The 17,474-nt window shown below is 50.2% G+C and overlaps 1 protein-coding gene across 1 annotated transcript in view; it reads left to right on the forward strand.

The window, feature by feature from the left end:
• The window catches only part of CCDC57 (coiled-coil domain containing 57), a 75,398-nt gene that overhangs the window by 23,618 nt on the left and 34,306 nt on the right, over positions 1 to 17,474 (forward strand). Inside the window, exons 20-22 of the mRNA XM_006886308.1 lie at positions 7,166 to 7,272; positions 14,229 to 14,355; positions 14,414 to 14,509. Of these exons, the coding sequence (XP_006886370.1) occupies positions 7,166 to 7,272; positions 14,229 to 14,355; positions 14,414 to 14,509 (330 nt within the window). The remainder of the gene's footprint in view (positions 1 to 7,165; positions 7,273 to 14,228; positions 14,356 to 14,413; positions 14,510 to 17,474) is intronic.

The raw sequence follows: 17,474 nt of genomic DNA on the forward strand, positions 1-17,474 counted from the left end.
GCAGTCTTAGGGTCCCATGCTGACCGTCCTCTCACTGTGCACTTCCCACCCTGCGTCCCAGTTTGTGGGTTCCCAACCTCACTTGCCCTTTCGTGATTTCAGTAGTCTTGCTGGTGGTGAAGTGGTTGTGGTGTTTCCACCCAACAGTTTTCATTTCATGTGTTTTAAAGTTTTTCTGCTAAAAAAAAAAAGTTTTCTGCTAAGCTTTCTACTTAAAAACTCAGAATCATGAAAACTACTCAAGCTGTTTTCTAGTGCTTCTGGGGTTTTATTTATTTATACACTTAAATCTATGGTCCATCTAGTTAACTTTTTTGTTTTTTTTTAATTAAAAAGAAATATACACATGAAATCTAACTTTATTTTTTCCTAAATGACTAGCTATTTGTCCGGTACTGGTGGGCAGCATATGTAGGTCAGTGACTATTTAAAGTGTATATCTGCGTTGACTTATATATGTTTGTACGTATATTTTAAATCCTACTATAGAAGCATATTAATTTAGAGATAATAAATCTGTCTCTCACTTTGTAAAACAATTTATTGGAACATGCCAGGCTGGCCCTGGACCTGGAGAGGCAGCCCTTTGGGAGGGGAGAAGGCCCTGTCCGGACCTGGGCTGGCCTGGCCCACAGCCCCATGGTGGGCGCTTGTCTGCTGCTCTCTCTTTAAAGGGGTTGTGCTCAGGAAGCCTGCACTGGGATGGTGGGGCCTCCCGGTAAGAACGCCTGCCACACTCCCCCATCTGCCCAGAAGCTGCCCTGTGATGGCCGCAGCCCATGCTACTGGGGACAGTGCCTCCTTGTTCACTGGAGGCTGGGGAGGCTGCCAGTCACATGACTTTATTTGGGTCAGCAGCAAGGGCGCGCCTTCCTCTCCTGAGGCCCTGGGGACCTCGGCCTTGCCCTGTGTCCAGGTGGTGGCCAAGCAGACACTTCTTTCAGGACAGTCATTTCCGTATCGGGCACATCTTTGAAGCTCAGCTCATCTGGAAATTGAATGCTCTGTGGTCAGTTTCTTGCCGTTCTCTTTAAAGGTACTATTCCACTGTCCCCTGAGGCGTCCGGGGCTGGCCAGGCCCCCTGGAGGGGGTGTCTCTTCCACCTCTGGCGTCTGAGCTTCTCAGAAGCTCTCGTTTACCATTGTGTCTGAGTGGGCTGGGCTTCAGCTCATTCAGCAATTGCTGTGGTTTTGTCTTCAGACTTAGGCTTTCTTGTTTTCTAGCCTTGCAGGGGCTCAACCACTGTTTCTTCAAACACTGCTCCTGTTTCCTTCTTGTGTGGGGTCCAACATGCCTTTGATGTGTGCAAGAGACCTCTCCCTATGACCATTCAAAGGGTCACCTGATCTGACCCGTGGGGCCACATCTCTGCTCCTTAATGAAAGGTGACATGTCACCTCTCATCCCTTTCCTTGAGTTTGTTTTCTTGGCTCTACCTGGTTTCCTGAGTGGGGGGTTAACACTATTTTACTCATTTTTAAATCTAGTAATCACATGTCTTCATTTCAGAGGTAGCTCTGGCCAGGTTCTAAAGCTGCGGTATTGCCGCCCTGTGGATTCCAGCGAACAGGACGTGCAGCTGCAGTGCACCTGAGAGGCGAGGGTGGGGGAACTTCATCTCAGATACTTGGCCGTGTTGTTTGGAGGGGCTATTCCTTGGAAGAGGACATCATGCTTCCAAAGTAAAGGGTCAGCAAGAGAGGAAGACTCAGCACGGTGCTTTGACACAGTGACCGCAGCCACAGGGATAAGCATATCCGAACGGAGAGGTTGGCACTGGGCATGGAAGGTTTGAAGCCGTTGCTCATAGGGTTGCTGTGAGCCATACTGGACTAGACAGCGCCTCCCAACGACAGCATTAACCCCCTGGACTATGTAAGAAGGCCTGGTGGCGCATGCTTGAGCGCATTCTCGCACACCTGTGGACTGAAAGTCGGCCTTCAGAGCCTACGCAGGGCAGTCTGCCTCTCAGAGGTCACAGCTCGGGAGCCCAGAGGCAGCTGTCCTGGTAAGTGGGGCTCCTGAGTCAGAGTCGCCTGGCTCAATTATCAGCTACGTCCCTGAGCCTTTTTACATGGATTCAGGCAGTTTTCCTCTGAGAGTTGTGTTGGAGGGAGTTTTCAAGTTCTTTGGTTTTTAAAACGCTTTGTTTGATGCCTGCCTCTGAGGTGGCTGCAGTTGGTTCATGTGGCCAGCTTCCTCTGCTCTCTCCTCTGCAGGCTGGAAGAGGCTCCTTCAGGGTACCCGGCCTTCTCCTAAACTTGCTGGGGCTGCACAGGGTCCTTCCTGGGCCCCCCACACCCTGCCACTCAGCACAAGTCCTCCTGATATTTCCTTAACCACGTGAAGAGAGCAGCTTTCAGAAAATGATACCATCATTACTGCATGTGTTGGCTAATACCCGAGAGAACTGTGCAGATGTCACACCAGTTCCAAAGAAAAGGAAAAAACAAAAACCCACACAAAAAAACAACCACACACAACCTTTCTGGGAGCAAAGGAATTGAGTTGCAAACAGAGGTTAAACTGGTTCTTCTGGGGAGGTGGAGGGGTGAAGCCAGTCCAGGCTCCAAGGGAAAGGCAGAATTTGCAAGTCTGTCAACAAATGGATGAGATGGACTCCAGATACTGTGAGTTCTTTCTGGAACTTCCTCCCGTCCCTCTGCTGAAGATTCAAATAGTCTGATTGAGAGCTGGAAGGGGAAGGCCCGCTGTGGGCGAGCCTCACCACCATCTACAGAGAGACAAGAGGTCCTGACAGCATTGTGTGGACAGTGCCCAGACACTGGGCACAGCCCTCAGGGTACAGGCACTGCGTGGCCTCTTTTGTTGGTGTGCACTGTGCAGTCAGGACTGACCCATTGCTCACTATCCGGAGTGTTTTCTGAGGCAGAAACTTGCACGGGAGCAGAGGTCAAAGATGTTACCTTCCCAGGCTGGGAGGAGAAGGGGGACAGGGCTTCCTTGCTGACTGCGAGCTGACTCCAGGCCTCTGCCTGGAGCTTCTGAGCCCACATTTGCTTGTCCTGAGGCTGAGAAGTCTGCCAGGAGCTCAGCTTTCTCCTGCGTCGCCTCCATACCCGACTCGATGGCACATAACTGCACACACCTCCAGTCCTGTGACTCCTGGGCTCCTGCAGGACCGGGTAGGGCTGCCCCTGGGCTGTCAGGAGCTGACAGCCTTCACACCTGGATGCAGCCACTCCTCCACAGGACAGCTGGTACCTTCAGACCCCTGGCCTTTCAGCAGCCTGATGCTTCCGCTGCCATGCCAGCAGCTGCTGTTGTCATGATGTGCTGTTGAACCCTCTCTCTTGTGTAGCAGCGACCCTGCGCAGATCTGAGCTTGTGTGTCCTGCATGGCTGCACCTCCTCTGGCGTACTTGACTCCTGGCTACGGTCACTGTGCCGGCTCATCTGATCGAGGGTCTTCCTCCCTTCTCTGACCCTCCGCCTTTCCCGCCGTGATGTTCTTTAAGGATTGCCCTCCTCCCTGACTTTCTCTAAACAGTTCTCCAAAATACCCCCAAGGTTCCTGACCCACCAGCAGCGCCCTTCCTTGTTGCCACCAAGTTCCCTCTGAGTCAGAATGAACTCTGCCTGTGGTCGCGGTCTTCACAGCTTTGAACAAGCTCAGCCCAGCCCTCACTGTCCACCCTCTCTGGGTGGCTGTGTCCCTGGGTACTCTGATGTGACCTTTCTGCCTCAGTAAAGGCAGTAGTTCTCAAAACGGAACCTTCCAGAAGGGAAACAACCTATGGATGCTTCCTGTCTGTCCGAACTTAAAAAAAACTGCAAATATACACATTATCATGAAAATCAGAACATTTCCAATTCCCGGGGAGTCTGCTGAGGAGAAGGAAGATCACTTCTGTTTGCAGAAGCAGATGCTCCGCTCCTGTGTGAGGAGGATGGCCCTTCCCATGAGGACAACACACCAGGCAGCCCTGCTGACCCTGCCTTGGAGATTTTCAAAGGATTTTGGTGCCTCAGAAGCCGAACTTGGCCACCCCAAAGAAGTAAAGCAGAAACAGACCCCACTGCTAACTGGGTTATAAAGAGCCCAGCCTGGTTCCTTCTTAAGGAAGGAGCACTGTTTTTATTAAATAGCCAGGATCTGAATCCACCAGCTGCTCCCTCAGAGAAAAATGGTCAGTCCCCTCCCCTGCCAGTTACTGCCTCTGAAAACTGACAGGGCAGCCAAGTAGGTTCAGGCCCCGTAGGGACCAGTAAAGGACAGAGGCTCCTGGTCAAGTCTGCACGGGTGAACAGCAACATGGGAGGAGAGGGGTCACTTGTCTTCCAGGCCAAGGCGACAAGTAGAATCAGGACAGGACACCTACTCAAGTGAAGCAGGTTTGTCCAAGATTTTTAACACACAGTTTGTTAAACTTGGATGTTATAAGCCAAGAAAAGTAAATTCATTTCCAGATTTTGTTTTTCTTGGGACTTTTCATATTTTGGGGGGGAAAGTCCGATGTTTAACTTGAAGGCGCGTCTCAGTAGTAGACCAGGCCCGAATAACTGCATGTTCATCAATGAGGATGTATAAGAACTGGAAGGACAGAGATGGCCCCTGGGTGGTCACGGTCCCCCGGCTTGATCCTGCGGAGTGAGGAAGGAGGAGGCCCCATCGGGCCCATGTTGTCCCTGGAGATCCTGGCCGTCCCATGGACGTCGACAGGAATGCACGCCTCTGTCTTGGAGGAAGAGCACGCAGGACGTTCCACCTTGCTTACTCTGAGTGTCTGGAAGGACCAGCGGCGGCCATCCTGTTCGTAAAGTCCACAGGATGGAGTAACATGGTGACATGGGCTCCAGAATAGAGACTGGGAAGATGCTGGGGGGCAGGCAGCCTGCGGCTTTGTCATCTCGAGTCACCACGACGTGTGAAGGGGCAGGTCCATTTTCCCATCCCATCTCCGAGGTGGATAGGGGAACCTGGTCAGCTGCCAGGAAGAGAGCTGGCCAGGGATCAGCCCCTTTGGAACCCCCTAGCCCAGCATGGTAATGCCTGAGGCTGTGGAAGTCCCAGAAAAGCTGTGATGGAAACAGCAGCAGCACTGGCCACGTGCACTTCCCAGGCCACAGAGTGGAGATCCTGTGAGCAGCTTCCCCAGGCACCATGTAGGAGAACTGGACAGAAGCCAGTCCGCCACAGAGCCTGGGGGCAAAAGGTGAACTGCCAGAAAGGGGTCTGCCTGTGGGGACAGCTGAGACTGAAGACCTACCTTCCAAGTCTTTCTTGATCCCATACAGTAACCTGTCACATCCCTAACGAGCCCCATAATCACTTGTATGGCTTGTGAGTTCTGTGTGGCCCCTGCAATGAATCCTCAAACCAGCAGAGCAGGGACATTGAGGGACAGCTCACGTGGCAATTGCTGAAAAGGCTGGAATGTGGACAGGACCTGGGCTCCAGCCTTGAGGGTGCAGTTTGGGACCAGTGCTGGGGGGAGGGTCACCACCTCCACACCAACTGGACGGCGACTGAGGTGCTGACCTCCCAGCTTACATGCTCTTGCAAGATTTCTTCCCAAGTCAGTGCATGCACACACGTACACCCTCCTCCATGCACACGTATGTGCACAGATGCACACACACTAGGCATGTACACATAACACGTGTGTGCATACATCTGTGCACACACCACACACTTGTATGGACACACTCATGTTCACATTACAGGTGCACACACACCCCTCCTGGGCAGCCAACACACACACACACACACACACACACTCGTGTGCACACCATAATACAGGCAGAAGGCCATTGTGTCCTCAGGAAGCTCGTGCTCGACTGGATTGGTTCATTATCCCACAGACATTTCAACAGCCACCTGTTCAGGGTCTATCAGTTTAAAGACAAAGTTCCAAGATATTCATCAGGACTTTGTTGCTGTCAAGTTGAAACCAACTCATCATAGCTGGGCCTCCAGGAGTTCCCAAGGCTGCACTTCACCCAGGAGGAGATTGCTAGTCCCGCTCAAAGCTGCTGGTGCACTCGACAGGTTTGGCCTCAGGATTAGCAGCAAGCCCTGGACTATGCCCCTTGAGCTCTCCAGGGATTTTCAACCCTTGACATGGTCGTTGGTGGTCTTTACTGCATGGCTGGATCACTTCTGGCCGTGACTCTGAACTGCACAGACTCACCGCTTATCTTTGTGCTGCTGAGAGCCCATCTCAGCATCTGTTAGGGTGGGTATGCCTTGTTGGGTGGCCCCCCACCACCGCCAGGCACGTTACTGTGCTGAGGCTGTACTGCTCGGTGTCAGGAGGCCAGAGGTGACTATGTGATGGTGTCACCATCCCCCATGGGGGCCCAGGTGCGCAGCTCTCATCTGATATTGGGGCTTAGGCCAGGGTCCAGCTCCTTGCTCAGGTCATGGCCCTGAGCTTCCCTGGGATGTGGCCTGAATCGGATTTTATGTTAGAAGAGGTTAAAGGAAAGGAAGCTAGCAGAGAGGAGGGGACTCGGTATCATCTGAAAGGAGCCCACGAGTGTCCCCAGTCCCTCTGTGCACTATTGATGATGGGACCCCCACACACACCAAGTGCTCCTAACCCCTCTGTGCACTGTTAATCATGAGACCCCTACTCTGAATACCCCCAGTCCCTCTGTGTGTTGTTAATCATAGGACCCCCACACTGAGTGTCCCCAGTCTCTCTGTACTCTATTACTGATGGGACCCCCACACCAAGTGTCCCCCGTCCCTCTGTGCACTGTTACTTGTGGAACCCACATGCTGAGTGCCCCTCCTAGAGCCAGGAAGACAGTGATGCCAAGGCACACGGGAACCTTTCTCCAGAAGTGACACAGGCACCGTGAGTTTTGACTTCCAGAGCCTGAGTCAGGAGAGGATGCCTTCTGTTTGGGAAAGTCCTCTGCCCGTGGTGGTTGTCACAGCGGCTAGGTGACCAAGACAGTGCCTGTCTGCTGGAAGCAGCGGGGCCATGTAGGTACAGTGCTCTGCATACATGTCCTCTGGTCTGCAGGAGCCTGGAGACAGCCACCCTGTCCCCGCCTGGCTTTCTCTGTGAAACAACAGGGGCTCTGGTTCTGGAGAGGAACTCACTGTTCTTGTCGAGTGTTTGTATTTAACAAGAGAGAAGTCCAGAAGGGGTGCTCACAGGGAACAAACTCTTTCCCTCTGGTTTCTAGGAACCTCGGGGACACTACCTCACCCTTCCTGTTCCCCTGCCCTGGAGGCCTGGAGCCCAGCTGCGGATCCTGGCTCACCTCTGGATCGTGGCCTGCCCTTGGGACAGGTGCAGCCCCATTTCACAATTCAGGTAACAATCCGGCCTCTAAAATTGGGCTTCCTTGTGCATGAGTTTCCTTTCTCTCAAGGTTGAAAATATACACAGCAGAACACATCCCCATTCAATGCATCCAACTTTCGTCAGCTCTCCATGGTGCCTGAGGTCTTGCTGGAGCAGGAGAGAGACTGAATGCATGGTGACTGTCATGGAGGCCTGGGCCTGTTCCCACGTGGACAAGTCTGATGTTGACTCAATGCTCAGAGCTGGGCAGCCGTTCTCTCCTTCCTCCCCGCCTGCTCCTCCCCATGATAGGAGCTCTCTCCTCAGTGTCCTGCCTCTCACGGGGCTTTTGTCATTTGGACTCCATTTGGATAGATGTTAAAAGGACATAAGGTTTAGGACAGAACTCTTTACTAGTTAAATTAATATTGGTTTTTGTTTGAAGTTTATGGATTATTTTAGGGAAAATAGTTTTGGGGATTCATCTGGCCCCCATGGCTCCAGAAAGATCAGAGTATGTTCTGTTCTCCATCTCCCCTCTTTCGATTAAGACTTCTGTTGGCCCCACCCAATCCTGGGGTCACAGAGGAGGTTGTTCATAGAGTCAGTCGACCACATGCCCTGCTGCTGCCTCATCTTCCTTACCCGGCTTCTTCCTCTGCTGCCCCAGGCGGAGAGGCTGTGTTTGGCTGTGGGTGACCGTGTGCAGGCTTTTAACGGCCTCTCATGCCCTGCGACAAACTGGGAAATACAGCAGAAGAACGCGCCATGTTATTGGACCACTTACCCAGATTGGCCAGGAAGCTGGTTGCACCGGGCCTCTTGAGTCACAGGACCAAGTCCCTCGTGTTGTTGGGTTGTCATTGGTAATTCACAGTTCAGGAGAAGGGTCCTTTTCTCCTTTTGGTGTCTGTGGGCCTGGCATTCCTCAGAGATTTCCATGGGTCTGGATAGCCATGTTGCACTGATTCTAGGCATTCTCAACACAGGGCCCCCAAATCCAAAGGACAGGGGCCCCTCCCAGCTCTCCTTGTGGGAGCTAGTCAGTCTCCTGCCTCTGCTCCCATGTCTCTTCTTTTATCTTTTGTAAGACAAAAGATGATGGAGGCCACGCACCCAGGGAAACTCCACTTCCCCAGACCAGGAAGGGCTGGACCCTGAGTGAGTGTGTGGCCCCCACCCTCGCCCTCTTACACTCAGTCAGGGCTGATCACATCACATCACTTCGTGGCGTGATGGCTTCAGCAGTCCACTGCCAGTCCACTGAGACTTGTGGCCCAGCCACGTGGGCACATATTTGTGCACACAGTTCAGTCCAAGGCAAGATCCTTTGTTAATCTTTCTACCGTGTGTTTCTACTCTTCTTGTTGGCTGTGAGAGCACTTTATATATTCATGGAATTACTAATTGTCTATTATAAATCCTTCCCAAACTAGTTTTCCTGGGAAATTAGGAAATCTTCCTATTTGCCTTTCAATTTTTTACTATTTTTATTGTTTAATCTGTGGATGGTGGTGGTGTTTTTAAGCTAATAAGATTTATATGGATTTTCTTTATTTCCCTGTTCTTTAGCTCGGTGGTGGTGGTTAGGTCCCATCAAGTCGAGTGTGACTCAGCGAACCTGTGAACAACAGATCTGAACCCCATCCTATCCTCTGCCATCCTCTCGCCATCTGATTTACTCAGGCCCATTGCTGTGGTCATTGTGTCAGTCTAGCACATTGAGGGGTTTCCTCTTTTGCCAACCCTCCACCTATCCAAGCGTGACATCCCTTTTCAAGGAAGAACCTCTCCTAGCGACATGTCTGAAGTCTGTGAGACTTCAGGGAGCACTCTGGGAGCACTTTTCCCAAAACATCTCTGTCTGTTCTTTTGACAGTCCACGGGACGTTCAACACTCTTCTCCAGCACCATAACTCAAAGGTATCAATTTTTCAGTCATTATTATTCATTTTCCAGATCTCGGATGCATAAGAAGTGATTGAAAAGACCATGGCCTGAATCAGGCACACTTTAGTTTTCAAACTGACATCATTGCTCCTCAGTGATTTGGAGAAGTCCCTGACTGCAGACTCTCGCAACGTCATATGTCATATGCCTGACTGCTGTTACCTACTGTATTGACTGTGGATCCAAGTCATTGACAGTTCCAGTCTTTTCTCTATCTATCATGATGTGGCCTATTGGTCCAGTGGCAAGGATTTTTGTTTTCTTGACATTCAGATGTGATCCATATTGTAGGCTGCTGTGTTTGATCTTCTACAGCAAGTGCTTCAAGTCCTCACTTTCAGTAAGCAGTGTTGTATCATCCACGTAACAAAGGTCATTGATGAGTCTTCCTCTAACCCTGATGCCACGTTCTTCTTTGTAGTGTCCAGCTTCTTGAGTGACTTGCTCAGCATACAGATTGAATAGGTTTGAAGAAAGGACACAATACTGATGCCTGCCGTTCCTGTTTTTAAGCTGTGTCGTATTCCCTTGATCTGTTCAGATAACAGTTCTTGGTCTTGGTAGAGGTTTTGTATGAGCATAATTAAGATTCCAGTTCTACACTGCAATCCCAGAGGTACACGGTTTGAATCCACCAGTTGCTCTGCTGGAGAAGGAGGAGCAATCTCCTCTTGTACCAATCAAATCTGATTTTTCTTAAACTAGACATTTTTATTGTTTTCTCTGCTTTAAGCCTGAATCCATCTGACATCAGCAGTGATCCCTCAGGTGCCATGACATCTTCTAAACCCAGCTTGAACTCCTGGCAGTTCTCTGTCAGTGTACTGTTCTAGCTGTTTTTTTGGATGATATTCAGCAATATTTTGCTTGCATGTGATATTGATGATGTTGTTTGTTGTTGTTATGTGCCGTCGAGTTGCTTGCTACTATGTACAAGAGCCCTAAACCCTGCTCTGTCCTGTGCCAACCTCACTGTCTCTGACACACCTACTCCCATTACCACCTACTCCCATTACTCCAATCTCTGGATCAATCCATCTCACTGAGGGTCTTCCTCTCCTGCACTGTCCCTCCACTCTCCCAAACATGATGTCCCTCTCCAAGGACTGGTCCCTCCTTGTAACACTCCCAAAGTATGTCAGACGAAGCTTCAGAATCCTTGACTCCAAGGAGCAGCTCGGCTTTACCCTCTCTAGGACAAACCTGTTTGTTCTTCTAGCAACCCATGGTATGTCCAATACTCTTCTCCATCATCACAGCTCAAAGGCATCAATTCTCTTTGTGTTATCCATAGTGGCTGTCCAGCTCTCCAATGCATAGCACACACTTACAAAGACTATAGCCCGGATCAGACACACCTTAGTCTCCAGGCTGATGTTGTTGCTCTTCAGTACTCTTGAGAGGTCCCTGACAGCTGACTTTCCCAGTGCAATTCATCTTTTAATATCCTGGTTTCTGTACCAAGAGTGTTGATTGCAAACTGAAGCTGTCAAGAATTTCAGTCTCTTCACCTTCTATCAAGATGCTGCCAATCAGCCCAGGGGTGAGAATCTTTGTTTCTTGATGTTGAGCTTCAATCCATACTGAAGGCTGCAGTCCTTGACCTTCTGCAGCAAGCGCTTTAGGTCCTCCTCAGTTTTAGCAAGCAGGCTTGTATCATCTGCATAATGCAGGTTGTTGATGAATTTTCCACCAATCCTGATGCCACAGTCCTCCTTGTACAGCCCAGCGTCCCAGATGATCTGTTCTGCATACAGATTGAAAAGGTTTGGAGACAGAATATATCCCTGGCAGACCCTAATCCCAGTTTTGGACCATGCAGTGTCTCTTTGCTCTGTTCTGACAACTGCCTCTTGGTCCAAGTATAGCTTTCACATAAGCACAATCAAATGTTCTGGGATCCCCATTCTTCTCAGAGTCAGCCACAGTTTGTTGTGATCCACACAGTCAAAAGCCTTTGCACTGTCAATGAAGCACAGGCAGACATTCCTCTGATACTCTGCTTTCTTCCAAGATCCATCTAACATTAGCTATAACATCCCTAGTATCATGACCTCTTCTAAACCCAACCTGCATATCTGGCAGTTCTCTGTTGACGTGTTGCTCCAGTCATTTTTTTATCATTTTCAGCAGAATCTTGCTTGCATGTGATATTAATGATACTGTTTTATAATTTCCGCACTCTGTCAGGTCACCCTTCTTTGGAATGGGAAAAAATATTGATCTCTTCTAGTCAGCTGGCCAGCTGACTGTCCTCCAGATTTCTTGGCACAATTTAGTGAACACATCCAGGGCAGCATCTGTTTGTTGAAATATGTCAATTGGTATGCCGTCAACTCCTGGATTGTTCAGTAATTTCCACACTCTGTCGGATCACTTTTCTTGAGAATGGGAACAAATATCTTCCAGTCAGTCAGCCAGACAACTGTCCTCCAAACTTCCTGGCCTAGACTTACGAGCATGTCCAGGGCTGCATCTGTCAGTTGAAATGTGTCCGTTGGCATCCCATCGACTCCTGGGCCTCGTTTGTCCATTTCTTCAGTGCAGCTGTAACTTCTCCCTTCATAACCGTTGGCTCACATTCACGTGCCCCTTCCTGAAGTTTTTCAGAGTTGGCCAATTTTTTTATGCAGTGACTCTTTCCATCTTCTTTTGATGCTTCCTGGATTATTCAGCATTTTGCCTCTAGCATCTCTTAGTATTGTGAGGCTTGCGTTTGTTTTTAATTTCTTTCCACTTGAGAAATGCTGAGCGAGTTCTTCCCTGTTTATTCCCCGACTCCAGGCTTCCACACATACCTGCTTGGCTGCAAAGGCCTTTGTTTCTTCCCTAAGCATGCTGGTGGCACAGTCTGGGGCGGATTGCGCAGCTAATGCAAAGGCTGCGTGTCTCAGGCAGCTTGAAGACACTAGCTGCTCTGAGGATGGAAGGCAAGCCGTCTCCTCCCGTCCCATTGCTGTGATTTACAGCCTGGGCCCTGGGGGAGCGGGATGGCTCTGAACTGCCGATACTGCTTTAAACACTGCAGCGCTGCTGGCTCGGGCTCTGCTCCGCTGCAGAATCGTCTTCCTGTTTGTCCCCGTTTGTCCTGCACTCTGTGGCTGTTGTCGTTGTGGTTCTTGTGTACCACTGAGTTGTCTGACCCTCGGATGGGTTTGCAGAGGGGGTTAGTCACAAAGGAGGAGCTTGCCCGTCCTCCACCCTTGGAGCAGCTCGTGGATTTGAACCTCATGCTTTTGGGATTGCAACACAGCTTCTTACCACAAGGCCACCAGATTAATTAATTTTAGTATAAATCTCACCAGACATGTGGGAAGATGCAAAGCCCCGTATAGTGGACATTCATCCTTGCCCTACGGGGCTGCCTCCAGCCACTGCCCCAAGGAGACACGAGGAGATCAAGGGAGCCCGTCCTTTAGTGTCCCCTGCACGTGCTCCCCATCGTCAGCCCTGGTGGGGTGGGGCTCTGGGCAGGGCTGGTGGGCTTTCTGCAGAGGCCCAGCAGGCAGCCACAGACCACATGTCACCAGAGCACATGTGCCACCAGGTGGTCATGGCTGTGTGCCCCAGGCTGTGTGTGTCACCAGGTGGGCATGGCTGTGTGTACCACCAGGTGGGCATGGCTGTATGCCCCAGGCTGTATGTGCCACCAGGTGGGAATGGCTGTATGCCCCCATATGTTAACACCAGGTGGGAATGGCTGTGTGCCCCCCATCTGCCACCAGGCAGGCATGGCTGTGTGCCCCGCCATGTGTCACCAAGTGGGTATGACTGTGTTACTTTGAGTTACTACCTTCCTGTAAATTCAAGTATCGTGAAATATTCTTTTAATTTTTTTCAACTATTTAAAGATGGTGGAGGGGAATATATTTTAATCATAATTTTTTAAAAAGGAAGGTGAAGACTGTTACCAGGGCCTGTAAGAAATAGGATGGTGTGATGTGGCCCATAGGCCTACCTGGTGCCCAATGGCCTGGACCGAGTGGCATGTTTTTCCTAGTGGACAACTGGACCCGCTCTCTCATCTCTACTTCCTGCTGACAGTTTGCCCATTGGGTGCACGCACACGTGTGTGTGACTGACCTGTCACGTGCTTCTCAGTATGTGCTGGGAGCGCAAGGCTCAATATTCCTTGTCCTCACTGAGGAGGCATCCACAGGTCCTGCCAGGCAGTGCTGTGCACTGGCTGTACCCGTCCAGAAGCTGGTGGCGTAGACCTGGCTTGGAGTGGGGCATGATCCAAGCACGAGAATTTGGAGCGAGTGCTGTTCTTCCCTGACAGTTGGGTGGCTGCTCCCTGGGCTCCCAGTCATTTCTTGAGGTCTGTGCCATCTGGTTCATAAGTGCAGCCCGGACACCCCTGCATCCCTTCAGAGCCTGCCACCCACTGCTCCAGGCAGAAGCTGGCCTCCAGCCACCTCCCTGTCACGGCTCAGCAGGATCAGGCCCCATCCTTGTGTACTGGGGCAGCTGGGCCAGGGCCCACGACTTTCTCCAGCGCAACGTGTACAGAGGGCATGATGGGCAGCTGGGCAGCACAGAGGCTTATGGGATCACGGGTCTGGAGGCAGAAGTCCAGCACAGGACTGCGGGGCCTTTGGGCCCTTCCTCCTCTTGGCCCCATGCACATAGTGTTCTTTGGCTCGTGCATAGATCATCACTTGGACCCCAGTGTGGGGTCCTGTCAGTGCCGGCACCTAGAAGGATTGGGAGCACCAGTGGAGTCCTGTCAGTACCAGCACACAGGGGGTGTTGGGGGGTAGAGTGTGGGGTCCTGTCAGTACCAGCACACAGGGGGTTTGGAGGCACAGTGTAGAGACCTGTCAGTACCAGCACACAGGAATGTTTGGGGGCAGCCTGCTAGAACATGCTTTGAGCAATAATGTCCGTACAGAAAGCCCCTTTTCAAACCAAAGCGCTTTGCAGGTCACAGATCATTTGTAGCCGGCGACCCCCAAGGACTGTTTCCTACTTTTTCAGAGTCAGCCACAGTTTCCCACAACAACCTGCAGGCCTGGCCGCCAGAAGGAGAACCTGTGTCCCCAGGCACCGCAGGCCCAGGAGCTCCAGGAGCAGACCGGCTCCCACACCCAGAGCTCGTGGTCAGCAGCCAGCAGCTCCCTTCAGGACACGTGGAAGGTACTGGAGCTGGGGTCCAGTCCTTCAGGCCTCACCTCCCAGGATGACTCACATCCAGGTAGGAGACTGCTTCGCTGTTGGCGGCCAGGGGCTGGTGCTCCGGGGAGAGCTCTGCACGTTCTCCGCTGCCCCTGCCGGTGCTGGAAAGGAGCCTGTGAGCGGGCAGCCAGGAAACACTTCATCACTCGTCTTCCTACAGTGGGCTCCACTTCCCGCTGACTTCAGGAGAATCAACGTGTGTTCCTCTCTTCTCCAGTCCTACCTCTCTTCCGTGTGACCATATTGAGTCTTCTCCCTTCCCCTGACACCTCGGATTCAGAGCACACTTCCCCCTGTTCTCACAGCACCTCTGGGCCAAGCTCTTGTGTCTCTGCTTTGTGCTCTTGCCTCTTAGAGGCAGTTGGTTCATTGTAGTTTTTAATTCGTGACAGAATGTCATGCTGTGTTTTCCATGTGTCCCCTCAGAAGTGTTAGCGGTGAATGTTTACTGTCACAAGGCTTGTCTCCCTTTGGTTTGCTAGAGGGGAGCCCTGGTGGCCCAGCAGTAAGAAAGCCGAAGGCAGGCCGTTTGGACCCACCAACTGCTCCCAGAAGGAAAATGGACAGTCGCTTCTCATGCAGTTTAGACCTTGTGGAAACCCCCTAGAGTGTCTGTCCTGGAGATGAGTGGTTGTTGGTGCTGTAAGTGGATGACAGCTCGTCTCCGCACCCTGCACAATGGATTGGAACCTCACCATCACTGACTGGGTTGAGCCCATTGCTCTGGCCATTGGTCAGTCCATCTCCTGGAGGGGCTTCCTCTCTTCCACTGACCCTCCGTCATTCTGAGTATGATGTCTTTTTCCAAGCACTTGCTGTTCCTGACAACAGGCCAGAAATATGTGACACAGAGTTTCACCATCCTTGCCTCTAACGAGCACCCTGGCTGCACCTTCTCCAAGATGTGCCTGTTCTTTGACCACCCCGAGATCGCTCCGGGATCGCCAGCACTCTGCGCCAACACCTTCAGTCAAAGATGCACAGATGCATGGATTCTTTTGGCATCCTCGTTCACTGTCCAGTGCTCAGGTGCACAGCAAGTGGTTGTAAAGAATGTGGGTGGATCCTGTGCACCTTAGGCTTTTGGATCTTTTTCTTTTCTAATAATATTTTTCCATTGCTGCAATTTCCCCCCAGCCCACCCTGCAGTGTTCCAGATGGTTGCCATTCATACAATGACTAGTTATAGATTCCTTTCAGACAGCATCGGTTCCCATGCAGTGTTCACTGCCTGTCCACTCCTTTCCCACTCTCTCCCCAGTCCCCTCGTGTCTGTCCTGTTTTGTAACCCTGATGTGATGCGATGTTTGTCCTTTAGTGACTGAGTTCTTTCACTTAGCATGATGTCCTCCAGTCTCCCCCATGTTGTGAAGTGATTTTCAATTGTTTTTCAATGCCCCTAATATTCCATGGTGTGAATGTACTACAGTTTTTCAATCCATTCTTTGTTGATGGGCACTTGGGTTGCTTCTGTCTCTTTGCTATTGTGAATAACACGGAAGTAACCATGTGTGAGCATACATCTGTTTGGGTGGCAGTCTGGTTTCTTTAGGGTATATTCCCAGTAGTGGAATTGCTGGGTCAAACGGTATTTCTAGTTCCAATGTTTTGAGAAAGCGCCAGACTACTTTCCATAGTGGTTGCACCATTTTCCAATCCCACCAGCAATGAATAAGGGTTCCAATCTCTCAACAACCTCGCCGGCATTTGGTGTTGTTGTCCTGTTGAACTTTGCTGTTGTGGTTGAGGCATCTTAGCCTTTAAACTGACTGACATCATTTCTCCATAACACCTTGAAGAGTTCTTGATAGCAGATTTTCCAGTATCATGTCTTTCAATCGTGACTGTTACCAAGTGTGTTGATTGTGGATCAAAAGAGGGTCAAACCTCTGACGTCAATCTTTCTTCCATCTGTCCTTCACAATGTTGCCTCCTCCATGATGTTGCCTTTTGGCCCAGCAGTGAGGATTTTTGTCTTCTTGGTGTTGAGATGATATCCATATTAAAGGCCATAGTCCTTGATTTTCTGCAGAAAACATTTTAAGTTCTCTTCACTATAAAAGCAAGCAGGGTTGTGTCATTTACATAACACAGGTTGTTGATGACTCTTCCTCTGATCCTGAGGCCACATTCTTTTTTATAAAATTTAGTCTCTTGAATGATTTTTTCAGTATGCAGATTGATTAGGTATAAAGGACATAGCTTGACCCACACCTTTCCTAATTTTAAACCATGCAGTGTTCCTTTACTCTGTTTGCACAGCAGCCTCTTGGTCTAGTGATAGGTTTCATGTAAACACAAGTAAGTATTCTGAGGTTCCCACTCTTCTCAATGTTTGTCTTAATCTGTTGTGATTCACACAGTCAAATGTGTTTACATATTAAAACACAGATAGACATCCTTCTAGTATTCTGTTTTCTACCAAGATCCATCTGACATCATTAATGATATCTCTGATGCTGCAGCCTCTTCTAAAGACAGTTTCAATTTCTGGCAACTCTGTATTGAGATACTGTTCTAGCTTTTTTTTTTTTTTTGGTAATCTTCAGCAAGAGAGGAAGACCGTGGATGAGATGGATAGATTCAGTGACTGGGGTAATGAGGGTAGGTGTGTCAGAGACAATAAGGTTGTCACAGGATAAATCAGGGTTCAGAGCTATGTATATAGGGTCACTATGAGTCGCAGGTGACTCAACGACACGTAACAGCAACATGACTACTTAGTGACACTGTTTGAAAGTGCCCGCACTGTGCTGGATTGCCTTGAAGCCCTGGGTCTCTCCCCTCTAACAGATGTTGTTGGTTTTGGTTGCATCTGTGTGGTTTTCTTCAGAGTTTGTGTAGTTCATCTTTACCAATGTTTATCAATGTTTACCAATAAACATCCATATCCATGACTGTAAAAAGGGCGGGGGAAGAATCAAAAAGGCCATATCCAATCACAGTTACCTAGACAAAGGGGAACTGTCCCCATCAGTGACACCCACAGTGTCACTGCGTTCAATGTTCATTGCAAATTCACTTGCACACATTACTTTACTCACAACTGTGGGATTTATTAGGGAAACAGGGGAGGGGGT

The sequence above is a fragment of the Elephantulus edwardii genome, unplaced genomic scaffold (genome assembly GCF_000299155.1).
Source record: "Elephantulus edwardii isolate Elephantulus edwardi_28Jun2011 unplaced genomic scaffold, EleEdw1.0 scaffold00048, whole genome shotgun sequence".
Classification (NCBI taxonomy): Eukaryota; Metazoa; Chordata; class Mammalia; order Macroscelidea; family Macroscelididae; genus Elephantulus; species Elephantulus edwardii.